The sequence below is a fragment of the Saccostrea echinata genome, unplaced genomic scaffold (genome assembly GCF_033153115.1).
Source record: "Saccostrea echinata isolate AGI-Se365-2 ecotype Australia unplaced genomic scaffold, CSIRO_AGI_Sech_v1 ptg000030l, whole genome shotgun sequence".
Classification (NCBI taxonomy): domain Eukaryota; kingdom Metazoa; phylum Mollusca; class Bivalvia; order Ostreida; family Ostreidae; genus Saccostrea; species Saccostrea echinata.
In genome coordinates, this window is record NW_026889779.1 from 22,841,031 (window position 1) to 22,864,823 (window position 23,793).

Here is a 23,793-nt window from a genome sequence, read left to right on the forward strand (position 1 = left end):
CAGTATCCGATTGTCATATTTTCTGCTATATGAAGCCGCTACAAGACTAGTCACATGACATATTTATAATTAGAGCACTGCAAACATGGCGACTGCAATGTATCTGGAGCACTATCTGGACAGTAAGAATGGCATAAAAAAGAACTATTCAAAACATTATCAGTTTAAAGTAGTAATGAACTAAACATCTTTCATTCTACATATGTGAATGCAAATGAGTGTCATATTCTCGTTTAAAAGTTGTTCAAAGAGATATTCAAGAAATTGCGCCAGAAATGACTTGTGCCTTATTATCGAACATTTTAATCATTAAGTGACATTACGTGTATGAAAATGTGAAAGGTTTTAGGAATATTAAGTAATTATTCGGTTAATTAGAGAAGAAACTTTACTCTAAATTCATTTTGTTCTAGATTCTTGAAAGTACATGAACTGTCAAATTTCAAAACTTTTTAAAAGGGAATATCTCAAAATACATTTTATAGTTGGTTATCTGCCTTTTTTAGGTCTAGAGACACTGCCAACAGAGCTGCAAAGAAACTTTAACCTGATGAGAGATTTAGATCAACGCACACAAGGTATAATTTAAAAACAGATTTATGGTACTGGACCTAAGAGGATCATATGGTTAGAGTGCCTCTTGTGTTTAGGGACTTGACCTCACCAGTAACCATATTAATTTGAATTTGTTCCACACAGAGCAGTGCAGCAGACAAGAGAAGAACAGCTCCATATTAATATTTGGGACATATATAACAACATTGCACTTAGAGTCTATAAAATCAGAGACATAAATAGCATTGATTCGCAACTTCACCTTTAACATGTTTGTTTACTGAAATATGTAACGGTCCTGTTATTATCCTAAGAATAGACAAATTTCACATTCTTATGAGTTATCTCCCGTTGTCGGCGTAACACTCATTTTTCTCACTGTATCCTTTGTAACTTACCTGTAAATATTTTCAACCTTCAAACACTATGTGACAATTTTGATTCGTTCCTGTATTGCCATAGTATGGGGCAACATAAAAAATATAATGAACATATTTAAGCAGATTTCATTTGTAAAATGTTGCCCCGTAAAGTTGGTAATGTCATAAAGGAAAAACAGTGTCTTACGCAGGTTGACCCCAGATTGACCCCGCAAAGGGAAATAACTTTTGTAAATGTGAAAGTCGTCTATAAAAGTCGTCTATAACTCTTTATTGGGCTTGTATTTAAATGTAAAGTAAAATTTATATTAATTCTTTTATATATGGGTGTAGGGTTGGATACCGTTAAGAATGAAACGGTACGATACCATACAGGTATTTTTGAAACGATACGGTATTTTTAACGATACGGTACTATGCATTGATGAATAAGAATGAGGGTTCATTTTATAACAAATGTGCTTTTACCATTCACTAACCTTTCAATGATATAATCTAAAATGAGCTTATAAACTTTGTTCCATGCTTTTAGGATATAAAAATTTATTTTTCATAATATTCAAATTATAAACATTTCATTTCAACTTTTCAATAAATAAATGATCAACAAAACAAATCAATTGAATCCCAAACAAATTAATTTGCACATATCGGCTGACTGCTTCACCAGGTTGTCAGGACCCCTGTTGTTTGGTCGCACTAAATGACGAAACATTAGATAATGGATAGATCACATTTTTTGTGACATTTTGCCTTTTTAATTTACATTTATTATCAGTTTTTATCTGTAAAATTAAAATGAGATTCATGTGAATGTATTTTGATTTTTTAAAAAAAAAAATACGTATTGATTTAGCTCGAATATCGGCAGTCGAAATTAAGTATCTTTCTAAGAATCCATTTCGTTACATGTAATTAGCCTACCCTTTCAAAAAGCGGAGAATTCGATTTTAGCAAGTTTGGAATGTTTATTTTTTAAATCAAATTGAATGAACTAAAATGTTTTAAAGATTAAGAAGTATCGTTATTAGTACCGGTATTAAATGAAACGGTATTTTACAGGTTTTTTTTTAAGTAACTATTCGGTACGGTATTGGTACCGAGTACCAGTATCCAACCGAGGCCAATGGGTGTATGATTTGTAAAGTTTTATTAATTTTTACAAGCAAACTAGGCAAATTAAAGAGGTCAATGATCACTGATGATCAAAAGTCGGCAATATTGCGGCGATATGGCCGACCAAGAGTCACCTGTTGCAATTTCAGATTTCTCTTTAGTTATTGTTTTAGAGAAAGAAACTTACGAAAATATAATATCCTGAATCATTTGTTAATATAAATTATACCTGATTATTTTGAAGTTTTATGGGGTTTAAGTTGCACAAGATTTGAAAAAAAGTAAACAATGTGGAACGTGAGATCACACAAGACTTCGTAGAGTTGCGAACTGTTTTTTATGTCTCTGATAAAATGTTCCATTGATGTTGTTCTATGGACCTAGTTTATTGGGATGAGACAATATATCGAAATATGGCTAATATTGATTCTTTGTGAGGACAATATGCATATCAATACATTTATAGAAATATCAATATGTAAAACAAAATTTCAGACTTCATTATTTTTTTTCCCTCTACATAATGTTTGGATTAAAAATATAAATTGATTCAAATGAATATTTTAAATAAAGAAATGATTATGAAGTACTTCATTATTAATATCACTTTCAATTTGTTAAATAATTTAAATAATAATAATTAAATAAACAACAGATATACAGCTACTATGAATAAATTTTTCTCATTTGTGAAGAGATATGTTGTTTCAATACAAAGAGAAAAAAAATTATTACCAATTAAAGATATTGCGATATGTATCATATCATGGTACAAATATTATGATATATATCATATAAGGAAGAAAGTGTATTGTTGTAGCCCTGCCAATTTAACGATATAATTTGATCAGTGTTGGCTATATATTGGTAGATAATTCTACTCTACACTTATTCCATAAACAATTTATAGAGCTCTGAATGTCAACATGTCAGAAAAAATTGAAGTGAGAGAAAACTAAGAAAATGATTGTTTTCTTTACATGTATATATAGGTTGAGATAAATTTAATGAATTTAATTAATGAAATATTCAAATTTTGCCTTTGTAAGTTACATAGCTTTTTCTATATAAAATAATACTCAATAAACAAATGCTTATTGAATCATAATAGGTATGTAGTGAATGTTGTTCCACTTTATTACCAGATTTTTTTACTTTTCAAAGAGGGTTATCATGGTTATGACCCTCTTTGTACATGTTGGAGAGTGGCAACTATGAACATAAGGTTTTTTCTCGGCATATATGTTGAGAAAAAAATGTTAGTCATTTTTCCTAATCAAAGATTTTGTTGTGTTTTGATTATTTTTGTTTCTCGAGGTTGCTCCGAATTTTAGAACATAGAACAGATTTAGGTCGAAGCTAATAGACTTCTAGGCAAATAGTCCAGTTATGAAAAAGTAAATCTGAACTTTGAGTAAGTTTTCTATATCACATTTTTTTTTTATCTTTTAGACCTACTAAAGGACATCGATCATCTCTCTGAGGACTATTTAAAAAATGTAAGAGGAATGTCTCCAGAGAAACGAACACAGAAACTATCAACAATAGAAAACAAATTCTCTAAAAGCAGAGAGTATGGGGACGATAAAGTACAGTTAGCAATGCAGACATATGAAATGGTAAAGCTTCTTACATTGTTTCAGATTGTAGGTCTAAATTATTTTCTTATACTTTCCATCAGCTTTATAGGCTAAATATATTCACTAACATGTTAATTTTTCATCTTATAGATCATACATTGTCACATCTAAATGTAATAAGAATTAAAATTATTACAGTAGAGTAATGAAAATGTTTAGTACTGTATATGACTTTATGCCTTTTATTTACCAAGTCTTTATGATAAACTGAACAGTTCACCTTTTTTGCAGGTTGACAAACATATACGAAAGTTAGATGCTGACTTAGCAAGGTTTGAGGCAGATCTGAAAGATAAGACGTCAGCTTCCAAGCTCAAATCTGATTCTGACTCATGCAAAAAGAGTATGTGCATAATTAAGGATAAATAACACAATTTTTTTCTTCAAAAATTAAAATATCTTTCCTGAAATAAGTTCACTTAAGTAGTGATTTCTGTTTAGTTAAACTCGTTTTCTACGAAAACATCTACAATTTTGGTGTACAATTAAAAAGACATACCACAAACAAATTTTCTTATTGCTCACATAGAAGAGTTACACTGCTATTTTTCAAACATTTTTTTTTTCCAATGGAAATTAATCTATTTAGAAAATTTTTACTGTGTGAAATGTAAAAATAGACTCTAGACACTTTAGAGTAAAGTTACATTTTTCCACTTTTCACCAAAGTATGTGGCTTGGTCAAACACAGTTATTTGACCTCACCACAGATGTACATCAGTGTTATGAGTAGAGATGATGATAAGTCTTTGTTATCATGGTATAAGGAGCAAACACAGCATTGAAAATGTTCTATCTTTTTCAAACCCCTGCAATTGGGCTCCAAAGGAGAAATTAGCTAAATCCACTAAGATAAACCCTTGTACATTATTTGTTCATATATAATCAATATGAGTTATACTTAAAAATCTGAGAAAAATTGTTCTTGTGCAGACAAAGATAAAGACAAAAAGAAAAGGAAAAAAGAGGAATTTGATGATGAAATTCCCAAGAAGAAAAAGAAGAAAGGCCAACAGAGGTAGTGTAGAGAAAAAGAAGGAATAAATTCTCATATTACAATTGACAGCTGGATTTCAAGTCACAATCTGGTCTTTGGATTGATTTGTCTGTCTGGCAGATGCTTTTGTTTTGCTGTTGAGCTACTCTGTTTTTTGTAAGCTGTTCATTTTCTAAATCTTTTAATGTCACACAGTCTGTGCGAGAAAATTTTAAGTCAATTAAGACATTTGGTCCTGTGTACTCGAGAAACACACAGAACCGAAATAAATTTTGTCAGACTGAAAAACCTAATGTAAGAAAATGAAACACACCAAGGTTTTTTTAACATTTAAGTTGTTCTTTATCAGTGTTTACTGATCTGAGATGCGAGTCCCACCCCTACGATTGACAGTCAATATTAGGAAACGGCATCAAAATATATACAAATTTAGAAAATTAGGCCTTCAAAAATTGTTTCACCTTATATTGGTATAATAAAACAATGGATTACCCCCTTATGAGATCAACATGGTGAAATAAGGATCATCAACCCAGCCCATGAGTACTCAAGTTAAAGTTTTAGAAGCTGCTTTATTCCCAAGGAGCTATAAGCTCTACCTAGACCAAACTTGCATGCATGATGCATATATATATGTTCACTACCAGACTTTCTCCGGATGTTGGGACTGACATTTTACTGATGATTGAATAGGTTAAAGTTTTTAGAGCAGGTCTATTCCTAAGTAACTATAAGCCCTAACTTGACTAAACTTTCTTGGATGATGCATCTAGGGATCCACTCTACCAGACTTTCTTCGGATGCTGGATCTGACTTACATTTTCCAGATGAGTGACACGGTAAAAGTTTTTAAAGTAGCTCTCCCCAATTAACTCTTATGAATAAACTTGCATGGATGATGCATGTAGGGATGGACACTACCAGACTTGCTTTCTTGATCTACATCTCTGGATGAGTTTTTTTAAAGCAGGTAGTCAGGTACAAGTCCTACAGAAACCAAACTTGCATAGACATTTATCCTGGGATGCACTCTAATAGAAAAATTTTGTGTGAGATTTGCTTTACTTATCGACAACATTTGTTGAGGTGAGCTTTGAAATCTTTGTCTTCAGATTTTATGTAGAGAGACATAAATTACATGTACAACGCAGCATTTTTGATTCAAATACTTGTTTCTTATGAAAATTGACTGCCATTTATTAAATCCATTACGGTAACTCTAAACTAGGTTAAACCAGTTAATCTGTATGTCACAGAAATATTACTTAAGAAGTTGGCTCTTTCATCAATGTAACCTATGGACCAATGATACAATAGTTTACATACTTTATTGATTTCACCCACTTTACATGAACTGCTTATGTGGATTATGTATTTTTTCTGCAATTTTGCAACCCTTAATCCCCGTATCCAAACAAAGAGATTTTATTGTTTAAGTATTTACATTGCCAATAACATTACATTCAGGATATTTCAACTGCATGGTAGTGAATACATACATGTAAACATGTATACAGGGTTGTCCCTAAGACCCGGGGACCAAGGAATTTCCCCGCCTTTAATGATGTAATCCCCCGGTTATTTTGGTATTCCTCCTATACCCCCCATTAGGGGAGGAACCCCAGATCCCCCTCTACTTTTTAAATGTCCCCTTCTATTTCAGTTCTTAGGGACAACCCTGTTTATATATTTTTACTTTTTATAATTTTGATTTTTTAAAAGCATTTTATATAATTTATGAGTAACCAGTAATATCTATTTTATTTTGACCTTTTTAGTCCTCCAGAAGAGGTAGTGTCATCCATACCGATCTTGTCAACGTTATCCATCACCCACCCCTCGGATGTCCTTGACATGCCTGTCGACCCCAATGAGCCGACCTACTGTCTCTGTCACCAGGTGTCGTATGGCGAGATGATTGGCTGTGATAATCCAGATGTAAGTTCCTTTACTTTCTTAATGTCCGGAACTTCATCCTAGTGTAGTAACTTCCGTATTCATACATATGTACTTTACATATACTGAAGATTACCTTTTTTTTTTTCAAAACCTTATTTTTGCGAGATAAAAGTAGGTATTTTGCATTTTTAAGCGAGACAAAATTTTCACAAATTTTGCTTATTGTTATATATTATCTTTAATAATAGTGTGTCTCAGGTAATTGCACAAAAATAAAGCTCTCATGAATAAAAGTTATTACGCCCCCACCATAAAATGGCCGGGAGCATATAGTGTTACCCTGTTCCATCATTCACTTTCCGTTCATTATCTCTGCAACAGTTGCACACATTCAACTCAAATTTGACATATGGATATGTCATAGGAATACACAGGTCAAGTTCAAATTTGGTCATGCTCCGATTATTTTTGACAGAGTTATTCCCCTTGAACTTAGAAAAAAATAAGAAATTTTCAGTTTTCGCTTGTTAACTTTTGTAGGGATGTGTGTATATAAAGTTGAAATTGCATGTGCAGATATTTTACCAGAAAATACAGGTCAAGTTCAAATACAAATTTAAAACTAAATATGGCATTTGAAATTTTGGCTGTCTGCGGGGGCATTCATGGCGTTACGACACATCTAGTTTATAGAATTATGAAGTCAGTTTTAGTTTTGTTCTAGTACTTCGGAGGGAACTTTTAGCCTCTCTAGGCTAAAGAGTCAGATACATCTCATCCTCTTATGTACAAATTGTAATGGATATTTTAGAGATACAGAACTGAACTCCATTTGTTATCTCACCATTTCCATACTAAATTTTGTCTGGGCAACTTGATATTAAATAAAATTTTCTTTATGATAGATTTGTGTTAATACTGGGGGGAGGGGGGATTTCTGCTGTATATTACATGTACTGGAATTTCAAGGTTTGTGCAGGTCCTGCAGTAATGACAAGTTTGAAAAACATAGTTGATATTTCTTAGGATTCACTTTTCTTTGGGCAAGCTGAATTCCATTTTGACAACCTTTTGGGTTTTACTTGGTTATTCAACTGGCAAATCCAAAATCTGAGGAGTGTTGAGCCCTTAACTTCCAAAAGATGCTGTTGATATGCATTATGTTAATTTTTTTTTACATAATATACAGTGTCCCATTGAGTGGTTCCACTTCGCTTGTGTGGGGCTGACCATGAAACCCAAGGGAAAATGGTTTTGTCCACGATGTACAGAGGAAAGAAAGAAAAAATGAGCCAATATGACAAGATTAAGTCCATACAGAGCTGAATAACTAAGAAGCATGTCTCATGTCAACACAGAGCCAGGCTTTACTTTTACAGAAAACAGTCTGAAAGATGTGCATGTGTAACCAAATATAATTTAATAAGTTATTTTATTTATTTTGTGTCAGCACTTGATCAAAGATCAACATTTTATAAAGATTGGATATTAGTAGGAATTGTTTTGAACAAACCTGTTCTCAAGATCTGATAAATCTGCTTTTAAACATTTTTTTTAATTAGAGTCTGCTTTGTCAAATAATATCCATCACTGTGAAGAAATAGAGCCTATATCAGTGCATGCTAAAGCAGTTCCAATTTTTACTCATTAACATGAATAATACACAGGGATGGTGAAATCATTTTATCATTCAAATGTGTCTTTTTTTCTTTTGTTTTTGTAAACCTTTCACATGTTTGAATCTAGGAAGTACTGGGGAATGATTTCTCTAAAGAATGTTATGAATTTATCCAAGACTCATGTTTATGTTTCGCAGTTGAAAGCTTTTTACCAATATAATATGTGCACAGAATCTATGGAGTATTTGATTCCATGGATTTTTTGTAAGCCAGTGATGATGACCACTGTGTTGATTGTTAAGCTGCATCAGTGAAGGTTGTTTAATGAATTATTCACAGTTTCAACAAGATGTTATAGTAATTTTGTTTTGGCAGAAAGCACTTATTGTTATTAATTGTTTCCATGTCTTGTGAGCCGAAACCAGTAAATGTTGAATTATTAGCTCATCAAAGTCGAAAGCTTAAGTGAGCTTTTCTGATCAAAGTTTGTCCTTCATACTTGGATGTTTGCAACTTGCCACAAAGCATCTTTGATTGAAGGGAATTCAGTTTTATTTCCGAAGAACGTAAATTAGTAAACTAAGGGTGGATCATTTACTGGTGGAGTACGCCCAGTCAAAATCTCAAGTTTGATTGGGCCAGAATACACAAAACTCGTGTGAAAATTTTCTTACATAGAGTTCAAAAATACAAAATTCAATTTGTAAATATTGGCCATGAAGGGGCCACATTAATGGTTATGATTACATTAATGGTTAAGATTTTCATGAAGAATCTTTTAACATGACCATGTTGATATGAATGTATGTGCATTTAGTATGTAATCAAATGTGTTCAAACCATAGCTCTTTGGGGTAGGATTAGGTGGCAGTAAGGGGTCTAAGTTGGGCCACAACAAGGGTTTTCATTTGCAATTAATTAAAATGGGATTCAGGTGAGCATTGTGGCACATGGATATGTTACATATATTTTTACCACCATTCATGCCAAAGACTAACATGAGTATTCTTTCATTTATTCTATTATTTGAAAAAGGAGAAAAAAAATGGAAAAGTGGTTTGATTATAAATCATAGATTCATGCTTAATTATTACACATTTGTTTCAACTCATCATACTTCATTGGAGAATTATTAATTGTTATTGTTCAGTAGACAGCATTTTTAATTCCAGTTTTTTTGTTATTGTTAATCATGTTGTACTTAGGCCACACTGTACTCTACCATGGTGACATTTATTTACCTGTTTTAAGGGCTTTCCATGCTGTTCAATGGCATTACTGAAATACCCCCATTCTAAAAATACATTTACAGTTGAGCCTTGTTAATCTGGACACTTGGGGTCACAAACAAATCATTCAGATTTAATGCAGTGCTTGAATTACTGAAACGGACCAAATTAATAATTATGTTAATTGGTAGATACAATTGTTTATTCTGTTCTCCACAAATTTCGTCTGAATGTGACACGACCAGATTAATGGCTTCCGGATTTATGAGGCTCCAGTGTACTACTGTCTATCTGTCAGAAAAGCATAGTATGTACAATTTATAAAGTACATGTATGTTTCTTCAATTTGTTCTATCTGCGTCATAAACCACTTCATCCAATTAATGCCTCATTTTTATCTTGACACAAATGTAAAAACAAAAAATTCATTGTTTTATTGTTATTTGTACAAAATAAATCATTGCTAAGATGAAAATTCTCTTTTTTATTATTTACTTTTTTTCATGCTCATCAAACTTCTTTTATGATAACTTATACATGAAGTAGGTGTTTTTATTACCTACAAACTTATACATGAAGTAGGTGTTTTTATTACCTACAAACTTATACAGGAAGTAGGTGTTTTTATTACCTACAAACTTATACAGGAAGTAGGTGTTTTTATTACCTACAATGGGCTTTGATTTACACTTTACTTTGTGCATTTCTTGCTATGGAAGACTTGAAAACAGGGTTACTTTTGCCCCATGTTATGCCCTTTCATGTTTGCAAATGATTTTGCCCCATTTTAAATACACTCGGTCAAAGTGTTGAATTTGGCCGCTTGCAAAAGGTGAAAGGGGCACAAATAAAGGGGTAGGGGCAAAAATTTATTTTAATATTGATTAAATATTTTGTAAAACTATAATATTTAAACCAGAAGTCTCTGATGACACTGTAGCTCTACTGGTTTGAACTTATAACTAAGGAAGAGAAAAATTGCACTTGGACTTGAAACTTTGCAACAGCAGTACATGTAAATAGAATAATGATCCTTGGTTTAGTCTCTATTTGTGGCAAGATTTATAGCAAACAGCATAAAACTATAGGAGGAGTAGCCTTTTAAAAGAATTTTACAGAAATTTTGATTTTAGTAACCAAAGCAACATCATTCATCCAAAAAAAAAAAAATAAGGCAGTTATGTATCTCGTGTAGTCTACTTGCATGCCAAGTTATATTATAATCAGACCAAACTGTAGGGAGAGTAATGTTTTGAAAGTATTTCATAGAAATTTCTATTTTTAGTAACCATGGCAACACTGTTCATTGAAATCAAAGATATATAGAATTATGTATCTTAAAGTTGTCTACTTTTGTGCCAAGTTATATTGAAATCGGACCAAACTGTATGAGGAGTAGCGTTTTGAAAGTATTTCACAGAAATTTCTATTTTTAGTAACCATGGCAACACCGTTCATCAAAATCAAAAACAGATATATAGAATTATGTATCTTAGTGTAGTCTACTTGTGTGCCAAGTTATAATGAAATCAGATCAAAACTGTAGGAGTAGCATTTTGTAAAACTGTTTACAGACAGATGAACCGACACTTTACTATCCCATAAGCTCTTCTGGTCTTTGACCAGTAGAGCTAAAAATATGACAAGTCTATTTAGTACATTGTACATGATGTATTTTTCTGTAAAATTAGAGAAGAAATATTCAAATTTGACAAATAATTAAAATGTACAATATGCACTGTTCATGATGAAATCATTTTATCTGATAGATGAATTAAGAATATGCGTGTAGAAAACAAAAGAAGAGTACAATTATTACCAAGAGAAAAAATTTCTGAAAAGTTAGGATAAGTGTTTTGTGTATAGTAGTTTCCATACAGTCAGTTCACAATAGGCCCTGCCTTACAACCTTCTGGACCCTTTCCTGGTCACACTCCCCCGAATTCTTCAGAAACCAATGTCCCCACTCCTTGGCCCTCATTATCTTGGCTGCATTCCCTATGACCCAGTTATTGTTTATGAGATAAGGTTTAAGTTGCTCTCTTTTTTCCTTTGAAAGTTTGTACCATTTCCCATCTGCATAATCTTGTGTGGATAGAATTTTGTACTTCAGCCCTCCATATTTGGAAAACAGGAGTTGAGATAGGTATACCTGGTCATTGTCTGACTCACTTATAAGTTGTGTATCTGGTGAGTTTTTAATCTTCTCTCCTAAATCTGTTAATTGTTCAGTCAGTGCTCTCCACATTTGTTTTGAGGCTTCATTTGGATGCATATATAGAAATCCTCCCGCAATTATTTTACTTCTCTCAGACACCGCATTAACAACAATATCAACATCAGAGTAACTCCGAAGATTTTCAAGAGGGTTCTTAATCCACAGGCAGTCTACTTCAAACAAAAAAATTGGAATATTTTGCTCCAAGATCTCCAGAAGAACCTCTGACCTGCGGACCATCATTTCTACGTACCCCACATGGCTGTACTCCTGGTTCCCTGAGTGAACCCCATCCAGCTGAACTGCAGTGACTGATGGCCATTTTTCATTGATTTTCTTTGCACTTTCTTTATCTCCTGTGATAAAAAGGACTTGGTTGTGGATTCCCATACCCTGTGTGTTACACAGCCAGCTGAAGGCGAAAGGCAGAAAGGCATCATTAACCAGAGTCACTAACAAAGCTTTCTGTCCTCCTTCTGAGATTCTCATTGCTGCAGATAATACGTGATTAGTCTTGTTTGTCATTTTGGTTAACCTGTCATTGGTTCCAGATGAAATATTTTCCTTGGATGATCCTTGTGGTTGTAAATGATCAGCTTTCTTGGAGAGATAAGTGAAGACAAACAGAGTCAAGGCAGTCAGCACACCAAGGAGGAGAAGAGATCGGGGGACAGTCTTCATCTTATGAGTCACTGGCACCCTACTGAAAATGTTAACAAGAATTTTGATTCCAAAAAAGAAATTATTGTAATTAGATATATGATAAAAGGCCTAAGGGCCTGTAATTACTTTTTTGATGTGAACTGCACAATACAGTTACTGTGACTTAGATGTACCCTAAATTGGGTCATCATACCTGGAGGTCCAATGGCATGTCAACTGACAGGATTTGATAATTGAATATCCTACACATCAGTTTTCAAATCAAGGCTAAAAAGATTTGAAAAAGAATAATGATAAAATTTAAAATGTAGGTCACTATGACCTTTTGGGTTGACACGTACATCCCTGTGCATCTGCTCTCTAGATTTGGTGACCCTACATTTCAGAAGCTATTTAAATTAGTGTTGAAAATATAGAGGGGTATCAGGGATGTATATACTAAAGGGAAAGAAAACTCTTTCAGCACAGAGTTTGGTGATTTTAAGCAATTATTCATAGTATTTAAGATATTTTGCCTTAAAAAGGTAGGCCATAATGACATATTTTTTTTATCTTACACATTTCAAAGTTAGAGTTACAAATTGATTTGAAAAGATTTTCATCCTTGGCTTCACAGATAAGTAGAATTATTAATAGTGAGTGGCGTAAAGTGCCGCTCGCAAAGTGAGCTCAATAAAAACTAGAACTGTCCTAAAGGGACAAATACCCCCCCCCCCCCCATTTTCAGAGAAGGTGCCAAGTCACTAATACTAGTATTTGATGGATCTAAGAAGTGTTCACAATTTGTTTAAACATTTAGAGTGAAAATTTACTGGTAATTGCTCATTAAATTTTTTTAATGAATGAAACTAAGGCGCAAAGCCTAATAAAACATCAGTACTTATAATAAGTAAACATTTTTTTAATTAGGCCAAATAAAAAAATATGTGTGGTTCCGGTTACCCGACCTTCCCTATTTTATACCCCCGACCCTAAACTTTTTTTTGGCAATTTTCATATTTTTTCCGGAATTTCCCCCAATTTCCATCAATGGATCCAGTTTAAGTTTTAGTTTCAGCAATGACGGCCTCCTTGCAAAACATAATGCAAGTGTTTAATAGTGTTAAATCCAAAGCAAGCTAGCATGTAGGTGTCCCCTACCAATATTGACACACCCTCAGGTCATAAGCAATCTTCGTGTAAAATGGGAACTCACCAAGTTTATCCATAAGAAAGATATGGACTGGACACGAATTATAAACTTTTTCTTTGAGTGACCTTGAACTTGCCCAAATGACTTGGGTCAAAGTCATGACATATCCTCAGGTCATGAACAATCTTTGTGTAAAATGGGAACTCATCAAGTTTATCCATAAGAAGATATGGACCAGACACGAATTATGAACTTTTTCTTTCAGTGACCTTGAACTGCTCATATGACCTTGGGTCAAGGTCATGACACACCCTCAGGTCCTAAGCAATCTTTGTGAAAAATGGGAACTAACCAAGTTTATCCATAAGAAAGATATGGACCAGACACGAATTATGAACTTTTTCTTTCAGTGACCTTGAACTTGCCCAAATGACCTTGGGTCAAGGTCATGAGACACCCTCAGGTCATGAACATTCTTTGTGTGAAGTAGGAGATTCTTCCTCCGTAAGAAAGATATGGACAGGACACGTTTGCACAGACAGACAGACAAGGTGATTCCTCCCCAAACTTCATTTGCGGGGGTATAATAAATATATAAGAACAAAGAAAATTTGAATATTTTTGTGTGAAACCTACCCAGAATTCCTTTCCTACCAGCATTGAATGTGATAATGGTGAATATAACAGACTCATAGTTATCGTGAAGATTTAATTCTTGTAGAGAGCTTAAATGAAATAAAAAAAATAATTGCATCTACCTAAAATTCCTTTTGTTCAAATATTGCACTATTAGCCTATTTACACTTAGTTACGGAAATGCAATTTATATACATATGACATCGTATGACGTCAAAGTCTAGAGACGGATCAAATTTACAAAGGATTTTATGGTGCAACTGCACTCATCCAAACGGTCCCATAATAGAATTTAATATATTGTTATAATTGGTAAAGAATAGTCTTTATGAAACATAGTTGATGTTACCTCCGCCAAAAAATATTGACAGTCATTTAATTTTTATTACTGACCTGCAAAAAAGTTTTCCAAAAGTATTATTGATTTTGATTCCGATTAGTAGATTGATCTTTAGTGACATAATGATACCACTGCGACTTCCAAAAAAACATATAATTAACATGCAGATAATGCATTGAATACAAATGAGTTGCTGAATGTTAATGAATGAAATCAAAATACTCTATTAATCAGATTATTGATTTGTTTTGTTTTTCATATAACATAACAATTATTGACCGTGTTTTCAGACATTATGTTTAACATCCCCCCCCCCTTCCCCCTTGGGACAAAAAAAAAATGTTCCACGTCGGTAAATATTTCATCCCTTGGGGGCTAACATAACTATTTTAGTTAGAATAATCCAACTGTGTCTCGGACAGACCCTCACTGGGTCCATATGACATATATCATTTTAATTTTAACGATAGAATATGCTATCTACCTGCACATCGTGTGAAATGTCACTGTGCACATATAATCAGGTCCAGCACAATCTCTTGGTTTAGCTATATAGTTTGATTTAGCTATATAGCTTTATTAAGCTATTCAGAATAGCTTGATTTAGCTATTCTATCACACTTTTTTCTGAAATTTTTTATTTTTTCGCACCTTGGTGCAGCAATAGTATTCTACCTTGAACTCTTCTGAAAACAATGCATGTAAATATCGCTAATCAAATTGTGTCATTTTGGGAGACTTTATACTCAAAGTTTTTAAAGTTTTGGGGCAAATGATTTGTGACCACACAGTACTTCTTGATTAAATTAAAAAGGCTGAGCAGAGGCCAATTATGGTCAACAAGATAATTGATTTGTTTGTTTGTATGTTGTTTAACTTCCCTCTCGAGAATTTTTCACTCATATGGAGACGCCACCACTTGCCGGTGGAGAGCTGCAAATTTTGTCCTATACTCGGCCATTGAGTAGTGAGGAACCTCGGTTTATACGGTCTCATCCGAAGGACCGGTCTCCATGTCTCACAGTGGGATTTGAACCCGCGATGTAAGGATCAACTCCTTACTCTGTGACTCTAGAGCAGATGCTCTAACCACTGCGCCACGTGGGCGACAATAATTGATTTGTAATAATTCAGTACAATGTGAAGAAATCATACTTATCCATGCCTCAACACACACAAGGTAGTGTACAGTTCTCCAAACAATGGAAATACATCTTTTGCTTAAGGTCTAACAACACGTTGCTCGAATATCTGTTTTGTATCTCCTCATGATATACAACAAATTAATCATAATTATTAATGTCTTGTGATTTTTAAACTGTTTTCAAAATGTCTAAGTAGTAGGTAAAGAAGCAAAGAAAGTGTGATGCTAGTGGTGCAATGCTAGTGATTTCCAATAGGATTATATAGTAAATAGCATCATCTGGTATCTTGCACAAATGCCTGGTGAGGTAACTTAATTTTACGTGAGGAAACTTGTTAAAGTAGCAATACTTCAATGACAAATTGCTTTTTTGAAAGCTCATAGTACACGTATAAATAGTCAAATACTTCAGACGTTTTGTCTATATCTCACAAAAAAATATTTTTGTGAAAAACTACATATAAATAGCTTTATTAAGCTAGTTAATAGCTTGATAAAGCTATATAGCTAAATCAAGCTATATAGCTAAATCAAGAGATTGTGCTGGACCTGATATTAAATTAAATCATAATATATGTGACTGTGTGCTTAAATTTTGCAAAATGTTATGAAAAATATATTTTTTGGATCTTTTATATAACCTAGCAGCTACAAATTCTCAGTTTTCCCCACGGTAGTCTGCAATTTTATTTTACTTTCTTTTCGACACTTACAAAAATATTACAGATGCGGGCTGCAAGTGCATATTTTAATAAAAAAGGGTTTCGAAATGAGCTTGATGTTTTGCAACATTACCTACAACAGAAACTCAGCTATCTAGAAAGTTCCAGTAGACAGTTTCTTATAAATTTTCAAAATTCTTTAATTTCTCGTCACAACTCAGGAAATATTTAAATAACTCGTACATGGATTGGAGTAGATCTGATTGATTTATTAATATGTACCATGGCACACTCGTGAAAGAAATTCTTTATTACTTGATTGTCCTGAAAATACAGATATGTATAGAGAACTAAGGCAGTGAGGTTTAACTAGATTTAGATACATCTATTATCATAAAAAGATTTGAACAACGTAAAAGTATTGCGACGAAGGAATTAAAGCTCCAAAATAACAGCTTCTCGGAGCTAGAGGTACTTGTGTGATTGATATTTCGCCTGATTAAAAAAGATTGCTGGCAGACTTATGAGGAATTCATGCTAAAGAAAAAAGGGATATTAATTCGGTATGAATCTGAGGAGGGGCGTGCCCCCATAATTTTTTTCAATATATATAAATAACTTTAGAAAATCGAGCTAATTTACAGTTGTCCCTCTCGATAATATTGCCAGTACATCAGTACATGAAAATTATTATAATGTTAGAAAACAGAGCTAATTTGCGGTTGTGCCCCCTCAACAATGTCTGCTTCAGGCTCGTAGAACGCGGGAGGGGGGTCACCCACTTTTTTCTGAGTATAGTATTCTGCTATAGTATTTTTTCCTTTAGGTGCATTTCATTTAGGTGCTGATCACCCCCCCCCCCCCCCCCCCCACACACACACACACACATTTTGTTGCTGTTAGGTCGAGCTTGGCAAATCCAGGATTTGGACAGCTTATTAGGTTTATCTTTTAGGTCCCCCCCTTTTGAATCCGTTGCTACGGGCCTAAACTTGTCTGTATCTGTTAGGTTGTGCCCCCCCCCCCCCCGAACTTAAAATTGCATCCTTTGTTCCTGTGTATCTTGGTATCTTTAAAAGAAACGCTCATCAAAGACTAAATTCTTTTAAAATATATGATAACACCATGTTTTGCAAATACTTTGACAATATCGAACGGTGTCGAGAATGAAGAATCGGACGCTCAAGAAATGACAAGGTTCGGTGAAAAATTGTGATCTTCTCATACAAAACATGAGTAGTTCCTGGTATCTTTTTTTTTAATTACCAACAGAATGGGGTTTATTTGGAAAAACACTGCATGACGACATGTGGTGATACCACAGCGACATCCTGTTAAAAGAGCAGTTGTATGCGGCCTGTGTACTCGTATAAGCATTATACGCGGGTAATTTGAAAGCACTTGATATACGTATCACAGGAATCGGAAATTTACATCTAAAATACAAGTGTGTTGGGGGTCTAGACTTCGTTGATCAGTATTGAATATTAAGAAAAAGTCTATTTATTAGCACTTCATCTGTTGCTCGTTAAGATTACTTATTTAGGATTTATATCAAGCAAAATGAAACGAAAATTAGTCTTCGATTTAAGGAGAAAATTGGACATGTAACATTTTAACTCGACAGAGAATAGATATGTATTTGTTGAAAAAAAGATTATTTCCCTCATCCTCTACCACATTTGCTCCTGAATAATAGTTGTACCTAATCACTCACCATTTCTCTTCCCTAACGTTTTGGCGATTACCCATTGTCTTACTTGTCAGAAAATTTTGAACTTTTTTTTCTAATTTGATTCTCTAATTAATATTCGCTCCCCCACTGTTTCTGAATCACGCTAGGACTACTGCAACTGCAAGCCCCCCCCCCCCCCCAGCCTTCTCTCTTTCTCCCCTCTTAGTTACAACTTAAACAAGGTGTTTTAGACAAGATACATCTGTTAAATAACTCATACATCATTTTAAATATGAATTTTACATTGAACATATATAAACATTAATTTCTTTCTTTCTTTTTGTTTTTCTGCACTTTATATCGGACCGTATTCACGACGTCAAGCGTGACGTCGTGATAGTTTATAACGTCATTCTTAAAAATGTTACATTTTGCAATGTAAAAGCAATTATTCCCATTTAAATTACGAGAAAACTAACTCGAAGACATATTAATTTTTTTACATAGATTTATCTGAAATCATCTCTGTGTGAAATGACCAAAAGGGAAACAATTTCGTCTGCACCATTTAAGAGTTACTGAGATTTTTCGAAAAGAAATCTTTCTGGAAAACGAGTCAAAAATGACGTTTTCCCTATAGAATTCAATAGAATAACGTCGAAAATGTTGCGACAACGATGACATGTTTGGGATTTAATAACGCAAAAACGATGCAGTCGAATTTTATAAAGTTTTCGGAGAATGTACAACAAAAGTAGGAGATTCATAATACAAGTACTAGTATATAATTACAGGTACATGTATAATATTTTATGGTACATTTTTGCAATCCGTATAACACACTGTGAACACAATCCACATGACTTACTGAACGAATCACTGTGACAATTCCTAATAAAAGAGACGAACTCACATTTGCACTATACCTTAATGGGTTTGGTATATCAGACAACACAGAAAACATTAAATTTGTTGATTTCCAAATTGAATAAATTCGGTTTACTTTTAATTCATTGATATCTAAAATATCGGTGTAGCTCTCTAAGTTTTGTAACGCTGTCCACTATGTATGGTATCCGTTTGATATATTTCGGTCAATTAATTCGGATAAGACTACCAGTATCTCACTTATGTTCAGTACCACAAGATCAAGCTTCTTTATATACTGGAAAGATGGGGAACGATTTAATCTTCGAGACGTTACGACATTTATGAAGACAAGTAATAGTCTTTCAAAAAACTTGCCTCAGACAATGCAATTATTTAATTTTTTTCATGAACTTAATATAACAGGCCTATGGCAACGTTTTTCAAAGGGGGGGGGTACCTCGCCCCCCAAAAAATTGACAAACCAAAAAAGTAAACTGGCTGCCCAAACTCGAAAATCCTCTTTCATAGTGTATGTGTGTGGGAGGGGGGGGGTTCTGTAACTCTTCTCGGCACATTTTTTTAATTGCTAAAATTTGTCTGTGTTTAACCGTGCAGCAACAAAAAGTGTGAGGGGGGCAAGCAGCTTCAAAATGACAATTTACATAGTTAAACTGTAACACTATATCAAAATGACTATACTCATAAAAATTGGGGACAGCCAACCCCCCCCCCCCTCCCGCCCGCCGCGTCCTAAGGCCTGTATAAGAAGTAAGGACATATATGAACGTGCATGATGAAATTTTCACAGTATTAGATGCAGGGCAAAATGTATCAAACCAGTTGACCAAATGTTGACAAAAGACTATCATTATAAAGTAAAACTGAACACAATTTCTCTTGTTTATGTGGAGTCTGTTGAAAAAAAAATTATCGTAAATATATGTCTGAAGACTAAAGATTGATCGATTGATTGTATAGTGTTTAAAGTCCCATTCGAGGTGGAGTCTGTTGAAAAAAAAGATCGTAAATATGTTAATATGTTTGAAGATTAAACATTGATCGATTGATTGCTTAACGTCCCATTCGAGTATTTTTCACTCATATGTAGAGACGTCGTATATGTTATGTTACGATGTAAAAAGAGATGAAATTTGTAGTTAAAAAGAACCTTTAACCTTAAGAATGAGGTTAAAAGATTTCCATGGAAGTGCACCCTTTCAAAAGAAAAATCCAAGAAAAAGGCGCGAAGATACATGTGTGTAATTGACATTTGGCTCGAAGTGTTTGTGTCACCCCTTTCGTAGAAGACAAATAGACTAATCCAAATAGATTAGAAACGCAGGAAAACTGTTACACGGACATGTCCGTATAGGGATTCGCAAAGAATAAACAGTTGCATGCAAAAATAATGAAGAAAATAAACACATCAATATTTTGCCTCAGTAATATGATTCTTTCTTCTGCAAGGTGTTTTTGTTAAAAAATTTGCAAAAATTCTAGCTCACTTAGCTGCTTCGTTTCTTATACTGCCTGACGCCCCTCGTCCCAGGCAATAATTAATGACACGGCGGTAGCAATGTGGAAGACCGAGTACTTTGTACCTAGGAAGAACACAGAATTCGAAGTTCATAAATTCAGACAGTCTAAACAAGCCTGTAGAAACTATTGACTCACTTCACACAAAACTTAGAAAGTTAGCTATGGATTTCCGAAAATAAAGAAGTAATTAAATCATGCACTTAAAATTCAAGGATGCAGCTCAGCAGGACTAATGAAGTTATGAACTGACCTAAAGATAGGATTCATACATATATGTGATCCTCCAGAGCTAGAGGGATTAATGGAGTTCTCGCGGATAGAACAAACAAGCGAAATTAGTCTGACGAAGTACCGAAGAAGTGAATGCATTGAGGAAACGTAGAAACAGCTAAACGAACAGTGTCCAGCAAACATTAAGACTTGTACAAGTAATAGCTTTTCAAAAAGCTTGCCTGACTAATCAATCAATATCTATGGAACGTATATGCAGGAGAGGTGCTAAACGTTTCCGTCATCAAGGAGCGACATAGTTGCGATACTTCATTATACAAGATGTACAGTTGACTTTCTCAAATTTCATAACCAAATACTACAGATTAAGGAATATCTGAGACATGCCACTATTTGGTCATTTATTAGTAAGCCCACGGGCTGACTAGTTACGTTGGGATGAAACTGCAAGTGCGCTATAGCGTAGATTATAATCAAAGGCGGATCCAGCACAGGCGCGCCGGGCGTGCCCCCCCCCCCCCCCCGTTTGAATTTTTTGTATGTAGAACTTATATGTTCATTATCCTAAAATCAAGGAAAAAACACCTCTTATTTGTAAGAATTCGTCAGCTTCCGGGGGCGAATCAGAGCTTTGCTCTGGACCCACTGGGGTTTCAATACAGCCCCCCAGACCCCATGCCTTCTACTGCGCCCTCCCGTTATGAAATTCCTGGATCCGCCACTGATAAATCTGGGAAAATAGTTTACTTAGATGATTCGTTTTAAAGAAATTCATATTACATGTACTCTCTTACTAGATGGCGCACTTCTTCATGGTCAGTGATAGATTGATGAGACGGCCTCTATTTATAGACTGGTCTGTTTTCCGTCGTTCTCGACGACGAAGTAAATTATGAACAGTTTTAACTGCGAAAGTTGTCTTGAAGTGTTTGAGACAAAAATGCTTCAATGCTACTCTAGAACTCAAAGTAAATAACCTGTACACTTTATCATGTTTATAGCTAGCGCAAAACAAGATACTAATACCCCCCCCCCCCCCCCCGGACAAAACTCACGCGATGATGGTCTTACTATATACATGTATTATAAATGAATTTAAAATACATCTTTATATACAGTTTTGAAATTGTTAGTTTTTCTTTTCAATCGATTTCAGGACCTTTCTCATAATTAAAATAATGTGTTTTTTATGAAATGAAAACCATTACAGATCTTGGTGTCTTCTTCATTTTGCCGATTCTTTACTCAGAACCTTACGGGAGTGAAGCCCATTCCGCTACGGGTACTGACCTACACTCTTGTCACTGTATTAAAAGGAAACCCTTGTTCCTCACAAAGCATGAAATAATATGCAACTCGCTGACTTTCTTAGCTTTTTTAAAAAAAAACCCTTACCTTGTAACGTACATTATTAATAAATGTAATGTTGAAAGAAAGGCTAGGTGGAAAACAGAATCAAGAAGGGATGTCCCATTTACTGGGTGGAGGGAGTTTGTTTATGATTAGACTAGTCCACTTATGGAATAAATAGTAAGAATAATCAGCAAATTCATTGCTTTAGTGTTGCTTGTCCATATACAATGTGTTCTCTTAAAAAATGAGATAAAATTTACTGTTAATAAAAAATCTGGAGCTTAAGAATCATGTTAAAAGAATAAACTTTATTTCCGTAGAAGTTATCACACCCATTCAATAGAACAACCCAAGAAAAAGGCGCGAAGATAATTTACATGTGACACTTGGCGCGAAATGATTGTGTCACCCCTTTTGTAGAAGGCAAATGGACTGATCCAGTAGTTTAGAAACGCAGAAAAAATGTTACACGGACATGTTCGTACAAAGAATCGCAAAGAATAAATATGTGCATGCAAAAAAATTGAAGGAATTAAACACATCATTATTTTGCAGCAGTTATATGATTCTTTCTTCTGCAATCTGTATTTGTTTAAATGCAGGTAACAAATTCCGATGTAAATCAGCTTGCAGAAAATCTAGTTCATTAAGAATGATCGCTTAGTTTCGGATCCCTGAAATATTAATCCTTATACTGCCTGACGCACGTGGCGTCAGGCAATTACCTGTCACAAAACTGACCATATTGTACTATCAGAGCAAGGAACAAGACAACGATCATCATGAGATGTAAACCAAAATAACTGAAGCAATTAAAAAGTTAAAGGAATGTTACAAAGACTCTCAACCAAAATTCTACAACCAAGAGATAATCGTGCATCAAGGGTGAAATTAATGGGGTACCAATGACGCCCAAGCATAAATGTGTAGGCGATTAAAACCGTTTGAGAAACGAAAAAAAGAGGAAGTAAATTTACGGAGGGCAGATATATATATATTCGTGAGTTCGCCAATGGCTTCAAACCACTCCGGATACAATGGAAAGTTCCAAGCAACAATCGAAAACAAGACGAAAATGAAATTGCGGACGTTGCCAAGGGGAATGTGTTTGTTTATTTGAATATGATACTTGTGTGCAGTTGAAAGCCTTACGAGAAATAGATTACCTGAGTGAAGTGTTAAGAGAATTTTAAATTTTGTGACAAAAAGTACCCGAGTACGCAATGGGATTGAAAACATAAGCAGGTTAATATCATGTTGTAAATTTTGAATTTACTAGGGGGAGGTAAATGCAAAATTTACAACATGATAACTTGTAAATTTTGCATTTACCTCCCCGTAGTAAATTCAAAATTTACAACATGATATTAACATCAATGTCGATGACTCAATGAAACCACAACCACATAGAGGGATACAATTTCTGGTTTGGAAACCCCCAAAGCCTAAAAAATAATCCTGTTCTGTGTGGATATTTGTAAAGCTGACGTAGAAAAGCTGTAAGGAAGGCATAAAACCTAAAAATATATTCATAATCTGTGTATGTAGATTATATTTGACGTAGAAAATCTGTAAGGAAGGCATAGCATTCCCAACAATCAGCGACGGCAGAAGTGTATCAAAGCACACTAATAGAGGACTTTAAAATTAAAGGCTCAAAGGTGTTGGTGATATCCGTAACGAAATCAAATCAAGTTGAGCATGATTAGAACATGGAAGAAGCAAGTGCATGTTAAAGAGACTGTCCGAAAAGGATATTCAGCAGATCAATCTTTAAAAGTCAACGCAATCCATGAATCTGAAATTCTTAAGAATGTAAGTCAGTAAAGTAAGGTCTTCTTGGCATGACCAAAGTGTAGGGATTTTCATACCAAATTATTTAAAAATAACATAAC

At 34.2% G+C, this 23,793-nt stretch overlaps 2 protein-coding genes across 3 annotated transcripts; one reads left to right on the plus strand and one right to left on the minus strand.

Moving 5' to 3' along the window:
- The first annotated feature begins 59 nt into the window (after window positions 1–59).
- LOC133197543 (inhibitor of growth protein 5-like) lies at window positions 60–9,910 on the plus strand. The gene is made up of 7 exons (XM_061333628.1): window positions 60–122; window positions 507–578; window positions 3,504–3,670; window positions 3,923–4,034; window positions 4,625–4,709; window positions 6,467–6,626; window positions 7,777–9,910. Exons 1-7 carry the CDS (start codon window positions 86–88, stop codon window positions 7,876–7,878), a joined length of 735 nt encoding a protein of 244 aa, XP_061189612.1. The 5' UTR covers window positions 60–85; the 3' UTR covers window positions 7,879–9,910.
- Window positions 9,911–11,154: 1,244 nt separating this feature from the next.
- LOC133196559 (uncharacterized) lies at window positions 11,155–16,426 on the minus strand. Of its 2 annotated transcripts, none has more exons than XM_061332428.1 (2): window positions 16,368–16,426; window positions 11,155–12,356 (listed from the first exon to the last, which is right to left on the minus strand). In XM_061332428.1, exon 2 carries the CDS (start codon window positions 12,332–12,334, stop codon window positions 11,321–11,323), a length of 1,014 nt encoding a protein of 337 aa, XP_061188412.1. In that variant the 5' UTR covers window positions 12,335–12,356; window positions 16,368–16,426; the 3' UTR covers window positions 11,155–11,320. The 2 variants fall into 2 exon arrangements, with proteins under 2 accessions (XP_061188412.1, XP_061188411.1); XM_061332427.1 differs by having other exon boundaries at window positions 16,364–16,402.
- Between the last annotated feature and the right edge of the window lie 7,367 nt (window positions 16,427–23,793).

Excerpts from the sequence above, each read along its gene's own strand:
- LOC133197543 (XM_061333628.1), top strand. The coding sequence starts at position 86 with ATGGCGACTGCAATGTATCTGGAGCACTATCTGGACA. Across the intron at positions 579-3,503 it reads TTTAGATCAACGCACACAAG|ACCTACTAAAGGACATCGAT; the intron begins GTATAATTTAAA and ends TTTATCTTTTAG. Across the intron at positions 4,035-4,624 it reads TTCTGACTCATGCAAAAAGA|ACAAAGATAAAGACAAAAAG; the intron begins GTATGTGCATAA and ends GTTCTTGTGCAG.
- LOC133196559 (XM_061332428.1), bottom strand. The coding sequence starts at position 12,334 with ATGAAGACTGTCCCCCGATCTCTTCTCCTCCTTGGTGTGCTGACTGCC.